Raw genomic sequence first — 10,441 nt, 5'->3', positions numbered from 1 at the left:
GATTTTAATTTCAAGTCCTTTACATTTTCAAGTTTTTATTGCTTTATTTACATTTTGTTCTTCAATTCAACTTTTCAATTCAAGTTCGTTCTTCAAGTTTCAATCTAAGTTTGTTATTCATACAAGTTTCCATTAAAATTTTCATTCTATCTTCAATTTAAGCTTTTATTCATCAATACAAGTTTTTCCATTCAAGTTTTAGTCAAGTTTCAATACAAGTTTTCATTCTTTCAAAAACAAGTCATGAACTTTAAGAGCACTACTTTCTCACCTTCATAAACTCCCATCAATCCATCTTTAAAAATCTATGGTGAACCTCAAACTAAACTCCCACTAATACATACAACTTCAAATGGCACCGCTATCATGGATTGGAAGAAGTGGATTCATGGTTGAGCTCTAAGACATATGGGAAGCAATATTCTACCATCTCCATTTCTTATTTTTAAAATTTTTCGTCATTTTATTTCATTTATTATTAGTACTGATCTATTTTGTTTCAAATCCAGGTACGTAGTTAAACTACTAGAGATGAGCTAGAGCTGTTGACGGAAACTGACAAAACTTTGCCGGAATCGGAGGGGCGACCGCCCGTTGACTAGGTCGTGACCCTCTAGCACCATTCACATGGTTTTTTGACAGTTTGATCTACTTTATCTTGTGGTTTCAACTACAGATCCAAATTTTGTAATAGAGTAGTATAAATCAGTGAACTTTGTTATGATAAATATTAAAAAAAAACCAAATAGTTAATATTAGTTATGTATGTGTTGATGTAACTGGAGCCTCTCCGTTGGTAGCTTAAGAATGGAGTCTTTGAGATGGGAGAAACAACTAATAGAGCAACGGCAGGGAAAATTAAGAAACACGAGAATGCTTATAAGGCTAACTATCATTGTTTCATTCCATTCAGTTTCGACACTTTTGGTTTCTTGGCACAACAGTCTGTTGAGCTCTTATAAGCACCTAAAAGTGTAGTTTAAACCCCTTAATAATATTACATTTAAGCCAATTATGTTTATAATAAATAAGAGTTAGTATTGTTTACGTGTTTTTATGTATTTTAGGTTTTGAAGCTACTGTTTATGTGCTTAAAGACGCCATTTTGTATAGAAAATGAGTCAAGATGATTGTTAAAAGAGTTTTATGTTCAAAGCCCAAAAATCAAGAAGAAAAAGCTTTTTAAAGCCCAGTCAAAACTAGGAAGTCAAAGTCAATTAAAGTAGAAAAAAGACAAAAAGCCAACAGAACTTCAAAATGATGTATTTTTGGACTCAGGCCTCGAAATTGGGCTTACTTTATGTCAAAACGACCAACGCAAAATAAGCTTTCCAATGGATCCGGCTTTGCTCCAATCAAAGCTGCAAAAGTTTATGAAAAAGGCACTGAAGTAATTTTCAGCAGAATTGGCCCTTTTAGCCTAATGGACTTTGGGCTCACATTAGAGGCCCAAAGTCTAGCCTCCAGGCCTATGCACAAAAATGTAACCCTAATCCTCTCCTATATAAAGAAGATTAAGGCTAAACCTAACTAGGCTACTCCCCTATTAGTTTAGTAGTAATTAGGGTTCTCTCTCTCTCTCTCTCCCTAATTAGTTCTCCATTAATACCTTTCAATAAAAACTTTAGTTAAATTGAATTCTTTTATTCATTATGTCTTTATTTTATTGTTTAGTTAGTTTCAATTCGATGACACAAGGCTAAACCTCAATTAGAGGGGGTTAATGAAGTCACGTGAGGATGATACCTAATTAGTATAGTTATTGTTTTGTATAGCATTTCAAGTTTGATTCTTATGATTGTTTAGAGATAAAAATCATAAGAGTTGAACTAGAGATTAAAAACCCTATCAAAGATATTTGTGGGGGTGCTAATCTCTAATGCTAGTGAAGCTATGATCATAGATGACTTGGTATTCACTAGGGATCAAGAAAAGCGATTCGATGACTAAACTAATAGCCAATCAAATCGCATAGTTGATTAATTACTACACCAAAACAGCTTTTTTGTGACGCCAAAATGGCGTCACAAATAATTTTAGTGACACCATTTTGGCATAAATTATTTTTGTGACGCCATTTTGACGTCACAAATATTTGTGATGCCATTTTAGTGTCACTAATTTGTGACGCCAAAACAACGTCACAATTATTTGTGACGTCAAAATAGCATCACAAATTTTGTGACGTCGTTTTGGCATCACAAAATATATTTTAGAAAAAAAAAAAAATAATTGGTTGCTATACATCCACATTCACCGGTGGATGTATAACAACCAATTATTATTATTATTCAAGATACAACTCTTTGAAAAAACAATCCATTTCATAAATTACACAATCACACCGTCAATCCCATTCAAGAATCAAAAATAAAACATTCATTCCATCACTCAAAATTATCAAGTCACTTGTAAACACCAAGTACTTCAATTTTCCAAACGAAAAAGTACATTACATTATGCTTACAACTAGCTAGAAAGAAAGTCTTCTTATTAGAAAGTGTCCAAGTGGCAATATCGACCACCTCCATCTTTCAAAGTCGGCAACAAACAAATGTCACATGCATTACCTGTTTCATTTAACAAAAGAGTTTAGATAGACTTTTACCTTAAAATGTAACGAGAAATATATACAACAATAGGTTCACTTATATCAATTAAAACTAAGTGACATAGTTTCTAGTCTACCAAATTAGTAACATAGCAAGAAACTAACCATGCCACTAGGATATCAAAGAAGCTATAGGCCATTACTATTTGACAACACAACACTAATATACAATAAAACACCTATGGGAGCCTCTTTATCCCTAGAAGCTATATGAACAACAAAGTGACATATATACAACTAAACGGGTACTACCTTTACCTTCCAGTATATAGCCTGGTGTCATATGACATGGAAACTGGCTTACATTATAACAGATTAGAGTGGCATAAGTTCCAACTTCTAACCTTGGTTAAGGTATCAATGTAGAAAATGAAAGGAAGAAATAAAGCAAAACCTTGAGGTTCAACTCAATAAAAGAATGCACTAACAAACCATCGGCACTACTAACAGTAAAACAATCCTAAACCATTTTTTTTTTCCTATTTTTCTATTATCCAAAATATAGAGTTACACAGTTAACCACCACATCAGTTTTCTTCTATCAAATTCAAAGACAACTAACAAAGATTAAATAATGTTGACTTGTAAAGTGTATTCTACTAGAAAATTAGTTGTGGTAGTGGGACCCCAATACTTCAAAGCAGCTAGATCATAATCCCTTGTTGCTTTATCTTCCTTGTCATATCCACCTGAAATATACAACAAAAATAAGTACAACTATATTCAATTTCCATAATATCAAGTACTTAACAATTGAACAAAGAATAGAATAAACCACTTAGCCAAATACATTGCAGAGCAAAAGTAAAGATCCCACCATTATCCAACATGTTCAAGCAAAATAAACGAAGGAGAGAAGTAGCTAGTTAAAAGCATGTCTCCAATTCAAGCCAAAACAACAGTCAAAGAAGCAAAACCAATAATTTAAAGTCACTTTAATTTTTAATTTCACATTCTAAACAACAAGAATGAGCAATGAGCTTATCAACAAGTGAATTATGTCATTTCACTTAATCTTTTTAATTAAAAAAGACAATAAAATAACAGACACCCCCACACACATTTTTTTTTTTATCCAAGAGAAGTGCTTGGTCAGTAGCTAACAACCCCATTTTGTTCTCCAAATTCCCGTAATATGAGTGATCAAATGTGAATGGTGTGGTGACATCGAATGGTACAACGACGCCTGCATTACAACCATAATGAGGGCAGGACATTTTTAAGGCCTTTAAGAGCCTTGGGTCAATGGAAGGGTCGGGTTTCTTAGTTCCCTGATGGTCATAGAGTCGACTGACAAAGTGCTCGCAGTGAGAGAAACCAATTGTGTGGGCGCCTGAAAGAGCCACTAGGTCTCGCAGGCTTAGTCCTTTTAAGGCAAAGAGTTTTAAGAAGCTCATCGATTGTTGAGTTGGCTCTTGGGATGTTTGAGCTCACTCTTGATGCCAGAGAAAATTTTCCGTCCCACCTCCCTGTCTTCACTTGATAATAAGGACCACCTACCTGCGTCATAGATTGGAATTATTATTGGTAATCTTCATCAAGTTAACTCGAAATCAGAGCACCACTCACCTTAACAGGCGAAGGAATGAAGGTTAACCTTAGATTAAGCTCTACCAATCAAAAGGACAGGATTTTGATTTTTAAGTGCCATGACAGTAGATAATGAACTGTAATGAAAAAGTAATCCCCTCCTACTAACTAACAAGCCAATCTGAAGTTGTACTTAGTGAAAAAATAAAAATGCTTTCAAGATTACTCACAAATCGACAAGAATACAACTGTTTGTTAAACCGAGTGGTCAATGAGAGTCATCGGTCACTTGAACAAAAAATCTTTGTGAAGTCTGAAACTTCCCCTTCCCTCCCACATAATTTTCTTAAAAAAAAACCTTAATAGATTGATGCCATCAAACTATATTCAGCACTTAGCCAAATGTAATCTACTTAACTGTAGAATATGAATAATGTTAGTGTGTCTTGAAGCTGTCAAGGAACAATCTGATGAGGCAAACTTGGTGTAGTGTCCTACATATGGTCATTCAATTATTTTTGGGTAGTTGTGTGCCTTTTGCTGTTTTTTTCTGCCCAGAAAATGACAAAACAATCCTACTTGAGAAACCAACTCCACAAACTGCCAGCTCTCATATATGCACGGAAAAGATCTACACGAATGCCACTCTATTTTAAAGTAGTACTAAACTACTAACTTCTCATTGTAACGTAATCATGTAATGTGTATAATATAGTGTGGAATCATAATGTTGTAGACTTCTAGAAAACATATATGGACCTGGGAGGCAACATAAGATAAGTTGGCAGGATTTGGGTTGATTGTTGAAGGCGACAATGAATGTGATGAAAAAGAAATCAGGTATCTAGTCGTTCCACCAGAGAGCAGAGGTTCAACCTACATTTGACGTCAACATACATCACTATTTTACGTCATGCTGACATTATATACGACATCAAAAAGGCAAATGACACAATCTCTACATCAACTCTAAAATTGTATTTTGTTGGAAACTTAGCCTTAAATATTCTATAGGCATATCGATCAGATGAATGAAATTATAGTACAAGATAGCTAATTACCAAGTGAACGAAGTCTCTGGCAGCAATGGCCACAATGTCAGCACAAGAAACAATACCAGGGCACTTGCTCTCCACCAAGGCTTTAGCGTTCTTTATACCATCAAACGCCTCCACTACCAAATGTTTGTTATCCTGTGCATCCTTCTTTGCTAAAACTGCACTCCCTGCCTTCGTCGATATAAGAATAGACACATTGCAACCCTATAAAACAACAAATACAACAAAAAATTCAATTCTCAGTCATTACTACTGTGGTCCTTGCTATAATAGTATAATGCACCAGAATGACACTTGTGCTGAACAGTATACATACACTCATAAATCATAATCACAAAACGGCGCAAAGTGCATGTTAGTGTCAGAGACACATTATGTATCAATGCTACTTGATTTTTGGACTGGACTACGGGTGCACGTTAGCTTCAGACTACACAAAATTCTATATTGCACATTTGAAGTAAATCAACACTTCAACAGTTCAACAAAGCAGTCATGAAAGAAGAGTCGAATTGTAGATTATTACCTCGATGAAGCAGTCATGGAAAAAAAGATGAATCGTTGCTGGTGCCGAAACTGGTGCTTCTTTGAATTGTTGAGATGTCACTGATCCTACCAGTTGTTCAAGGTGAGGACAAGAACTGGAGTAAAAATCGACTTTTAGAGGGTGTCGTGGAAGGGTTGTGGCAAAAGACTTTAAAGTGTGTAGGAAAACAAGAACAAGAACAGAATTTGTGAAGATGGACATGGTTAAGATTTACATTCTAGCTTTGAGAGAGCAATGAAGAATAATGTGAAGTATGTACATATGTAAGTGAAACTATAAATGAATATAGAGCCAAATATTTAAAAATGGGGGACAGACCAGCTGAAAACACACACAAATGGGGAGAATTTGGTAATGGCCTGGCTATTAAAAATCTTTGGGAGTGTAGAGAAAAACATGAGTATATTAACTGATGTGAAGAACAAGAAGAAACGCCTCGCTCACTTGGGAAATGATTACATGCATGACCTCCATCAGTCCATCTCTCCATTAGATTTGATAATGTGAGTGCATAATGTTATGTCAGGAAGTGGAAGCTGATATTGTAAGTCTATGATTCAAAACTCACAGGATTTTGTAGTTGTGATCATTACAAAAAGGGCAACAAAACATAATCATTCAAGAAAATTACACAGGATCTAGAATAATAAACTTCCAAAGAGAAGATTTCATGATCTTTACCTGCTCAGCGTTTGAAGCTGAAGCTAGCAACAACCCATTCCTCTCTTCTAAGCATTCCTGCAAAACTAATATCTCTTCCTCCATATCTCTTGCTCTTGTCTATGCTACCTACAAAATCATTCACCTTCTTAACTGAGCGCGAGAGAGAGATATACCTTAGCAGCAAGGTATTTGGAAGAACCCCAGCCCCACCACCAACATGTTCAGTTTATTTACTGGATTTCAAAAATCGAGCAGCAGCACCAACACCTTTGTTGGTCGTCGATGTTGCTGATATAGCTGCTCTGCTGACACACATACAGACCTATAAAAATTCTATTATACTCAATGGCTCACTTTAAACATTGATAAATTAGAAAAAGAAGTTTTCGACCTATAGAAGTGAAACTGACATACATACAGCCAGTATTCACTTTCAAAAAAACTTTTAAGAAATCAAAGCTGCTAATTGATATAAAAACACACGGGTTTTATTCCTACCTGATGATAGATTGAGAGAGTGGTAACCGCTGCTGCTCCTTGGTCTCGCTTGCTCGCTTCTCTTTCTTCTGGAGAACTAACGAATGCTAATGAATTGAAAACAAGTTGGAACTTGTTTTTCTTTTGATACTGCTGAAATTCAAAACAATAAAATTTAAAACTCAATCAACAAGAAATTTATAAACCCTAGAAAACGAATTCAAGAATTACAAAACCAAAATAGCGAAAAACAAAATTGAACTTCGTCGAAAGTAGTAGTATGGAACTATAGATACCTTAAAAGATCATAACCAACCATGCACAAACGGCGGCACTTGTGTTCTCATCTTCATCGAACCATCCAATCTCAAATGTTAACACCTTTGCAAGCATTTTCTCTCGTATCCATTTGGTCAAGTCTTCTCCCATGATAGCAAAGTTGTAATGTTGGAGGAGATTGGTGATGAGGCACATAACTGCGACAATTAGGAACATGAATCAATAGAATCTGGTATCTGATTTGAGACGTGCAGTATCTTGGATAAAAAACATTGCGATCATTGTTCCCAAGCAGAAGAAATGTGCCGGTTGAACAGCTCCAAAACCAACTGCACCCAGGCACCCAAGAGCTGCATTTTTCCATTCAGGTGCATTCATTTGCAACAAGCGCCACTGCGAAGGTGGAGGATAGGTTAAGGCTTTCAAATTTCCTTCAGATGGAATATCATAGTGATTAGTTTGGATGGAGAATGCTGGACTCATTGCATATGCTGGGCTGAAGGGGTATGCAGGACTCATGGCATAAGCGGGTCTGATTTGCCTACTTGACCTCGCACTGACTGGACTTGGCATGGGCATCATTCTATGCTGACTACTACCCTCTGTCTGAAAATGAGGGGGTTGCTTAAATTCATTCTTACCCGATTGTTGAAGGAACACCATTTTAGAGTAGGCACCACCTTCTCCATTGTTCATACGCATCAGTTCATCATGAGAACCCAATTCTAGTAGTTTTCCTGATTCAAGAACCACAATCATGTCGGCATTTCTGATGGTTGTGAGGCGATGGGCCACAATTATTGTTGTTCTCCCTTGTGCTGCTTGATCCAGAGCGTCCTGTACTATCCTTTCTGACTGTGCGTCCAATTCACTTGTAGCTTCGTCAAGCAGCAGGATTGTCGGGTCTCTTATTAGAGCTCATGCAATTGCCAGTCTTTGTTTTTGGCCTCCAGACAATTGAACTCCAAATTGCCCAACCTGATTGAGCAGACGAGATGGTTCAACAAATTAGTTATAGTAAACAATAAATAAACTTTTAATAGATGATAAAAACTATTATGGACGCTTACTTGAGTATTGTATCCATCAGGTAATTTTGTAATAAAGTTATGTGCATTAGCTGCCTTGGCTGCTTCAATTACAAGATCTATTGAAGCCTCTTCTTCGCCAAACAGTATATTGTCTTTTATGGATGTTGCGAATAGAATAGGCTCTTGATTAACAAGACCAATCTGGGATCTCAGGCTTTTCAGCTGGAAAGATGGTAACTTTGTCTAAGATGAACAAACTGCTTCCTTTAGTTCAATTTCATCGAAATCCAATTCTTTGCAGACAGTTCCGAGTTTACGCCTCATCTTGTTTTTTTTTTTATGTAACAGTACACCTTTTTATTAAACAAAACGAGATTTACGCCCAAGATATCATAAAGGACTTGCATATTTACAACCATTGACGCCTGATGCTACCATACATACGAAAATGGCATAAGGAAATACAAGTCTCGAACAGGCCAGTTGAAAAGTGTACATTTGATTGCCGTAACAATCGAGAGTTCTTTACTTGAGCCGCCGCATGTGAGGCTAGCGCGTCTGCAGCCCCATTTGCTTCACAATAAACCCAGCTGAAGTGCACTTCTTGCCTCTTGCCGTCACTATATTTTCTAAACATTTCTAAAAATAAACAAATTAATTATTTAATTTATTGTGACGGCAAAACCCATATAGTGACGCTATTATGGCGTCACAAATTTTCTAACGTCTATTGGCGTCACAAATCAGAAAAAGCCCCTGTCACAAAAAAACTGTTATGGTGTAGTGAATAACCTTCTCTATATCCTTCTCTCATCAATTTAAATTCACTGTTTTAGCATCATAATTAATTTAATGTTTTCCTAACATATTACTCTCATCATTAGTTAATAATAGTTTATTCTAGATTCGTTTACAAGTACGTGCAAACAAGAGTAGATCGAAAACGATTACTCTCCTCTTTACACATGATATTGAGAGTATAATATATTGATTGATTAGAATGACTTTAGCATGTTTAAAACGTTGTTTTCACATCTAATTTAATTCTCTTATCAAATGGCGCCGCTAGCCATCTTGTTTCCTCTAGCATGATTAAACCTTGAAAAAAACTGTTTTCACTATTCTTTAAATCGAAACACTGTTTTTATTGTTCACGTTTTTCCAAAAAAAATTTTCTACTATTTTAGTGCATACAAGTTGAGAATCCAACTCCTTGCATCTCCGTGACCTGACCCTAAAAAGTTCAACCTCATGTTTTTACTTGAGAGCACGCTCGCACCCTCATTTTGCCTGTCTAGAGCGCCCCCCGCACCATCATTAGCCTATTCATAAGCGCGCCCGTGCCCTAGTTTAAGTAGATTAAATTAATTTTTTTATAGTTAGTACAATATTACCTCACAAGTATAGTACAATACTCGTATGCCCAACTACTCCAGTAATTACATAAATTTTCTTTAATACTTTACGGTGTCTAGAAAACTTAAAGAATTGGGGTTATCTAATTAATGAACGTGCACGCACGGACAACCTACCACAATTCATAAGTGGCCTGGCTGTTGGTTTGAAAATATTAGTAGTTAAATTAGTAAGCATACCCACTTCCAAAGCCAGTTTCATAGGCCTGACATCCAGGCCCAACACGATGCCCATAGTAATAAGCCTGAACCTTATTCTTAAACTTTAGCACTAATTAGGTTAAACTTTTTACAGGACTTCACAATCCACCTCATGTACCCGGACCAGCATTCATATAATTGTTCAAGTAACTATAGACGTACTTTAAGGCTGCTGAAGGCGATATTTATACGCGTAGCAAGGACGCTCCAGGTAACACCTCTTTACATCCTCGAATCTTCTGTAAGAGGATTCTATTTCTAGTAATAATCAAGCTATTTTTTGCATGCTCATTAGGAACTGCTTATTAAACTTAAAACTTGCATGAGATTAAGATCTGGTACGCATAAACCTGCCATATTAGTTTCTCGTAAACGCATAAATAATCGTCTATCTAGAAATACACATATCACCGCACACACAAAACCTACACCCACCAACACTACATCTATAGCAATGGGTGAAGAAATAACAGAGAGACCCTTCTCTGATTTTTATAAGGCTTTAAACAATGGACCTGAGTCCTGCATTATTCTTGTAGATACAACGGGAGATTTTAGAATCCTCCCTAATATATTTAATCTGCTACTAGTTTTCCAAGGTTTAGACCATGAGAAGCCTTATCAACACT

The 10,441-nt window shown here is 36.1% G+C and overlaps 1 protein-coding gene across 25 annotated transcripts; it reads right to left on the bottom strand.

The window, feature by feature from the left end:
• Positions 1-2,305: 2,305 nt before the first annotated feature.
• On the bottom strand, positions 2,306-8,770 carry LOC147476511 (peroxidase 19-like). 25 transcript variants are annotated; one of them, XR_015207740.1, is made up of 10 exons: positions 8,236-8,766; positions 7,183-8,143; positions 6,908-7,039; positions 6,428-6,731; positions 5,203-5,403; positions 4,901-5,017; positions 4,181-4,278; positions 4,046-4,111; positions 3,212-3,300; positions 2,306-2,570 (listed from the first exon to the last, which is right to left on the bottom strand). XR_015207740.1 is itself a non-coding variant. In XM_086582711.1 (10 exons), the coding sequence occupies exons 5-9, from the start codon at positions 6,509-6,511 to the stop codon at positions 3,256-3,258; spliced, it is 513 nt and encodes a 170-aa protein (XP_086438837.1). In that variant the 5' UTR covers positions 6,512-6,731; positions 6,908-7,039; positions 7,183-7,558; positions 7,807-8,143; positions 8,236-8,770; the 3' UTR covers positions 2,306-2,570; positions 3,212-3,255. The 25 variants fall into 25 exon arrangements, 5 of the variants coding, with proteins under 5 accessions (XP_086438837.1, XP_086438836.1, XP_086438835.1 ...); XM_086582711.1 differs by lacking the exon at positions 4,181-4,278 and having other exon boundaries at positions 7,183-7,558; positions 7,807-8,143; positions 8,236-8,770; XR_015207739.1 differs by having other exon boundaries at positions 4,181-5,017.
• Positions 8,771-10,441: the final 1,671 nt, after the last annotated feature.

Source organism: Coptis chinensis, chromosome 9 (genome assembly GCF_015680905.1).
Source record: "Coptis chinensis isolate HL-2020 chromosome 9, ASM1568090v1, whole genome shotgun sequence".
Taxonomy (NCBI): Eukaryota; Viridiplantae; Streptophyta; class Magnoliopsida; order Ranunculales; family Ranunculaceae; genus Coptis; species Coptis chinensis.
This window is presented reverse-complemented; position numbering and strand designations above follow the sequence as displayed.

Coding starts and splice junctions, on each gene's coding strand:
- LOC147476511 (XM_086582711.1), bottom strand. CDS start 6,511: ATGGAGGAAGAGATATTAGTTTTGCAGGAATGCTTAGAAGAGAGGAAT. Junction 5,404..6,427: donor CAGCTTCAAACGCTGAGCAG/GTAAAGATCATG, acceptor GTTGTTTTATAG/GGTTGCAATGTGTCTATTCT. Junction 3,301..4,045: donor AATTTTCTCTGGCATCAAGA/GTGAGCTCAAAC, acceptor TGTATATTTCAG/GTGGATATGACAAGGAAGAT.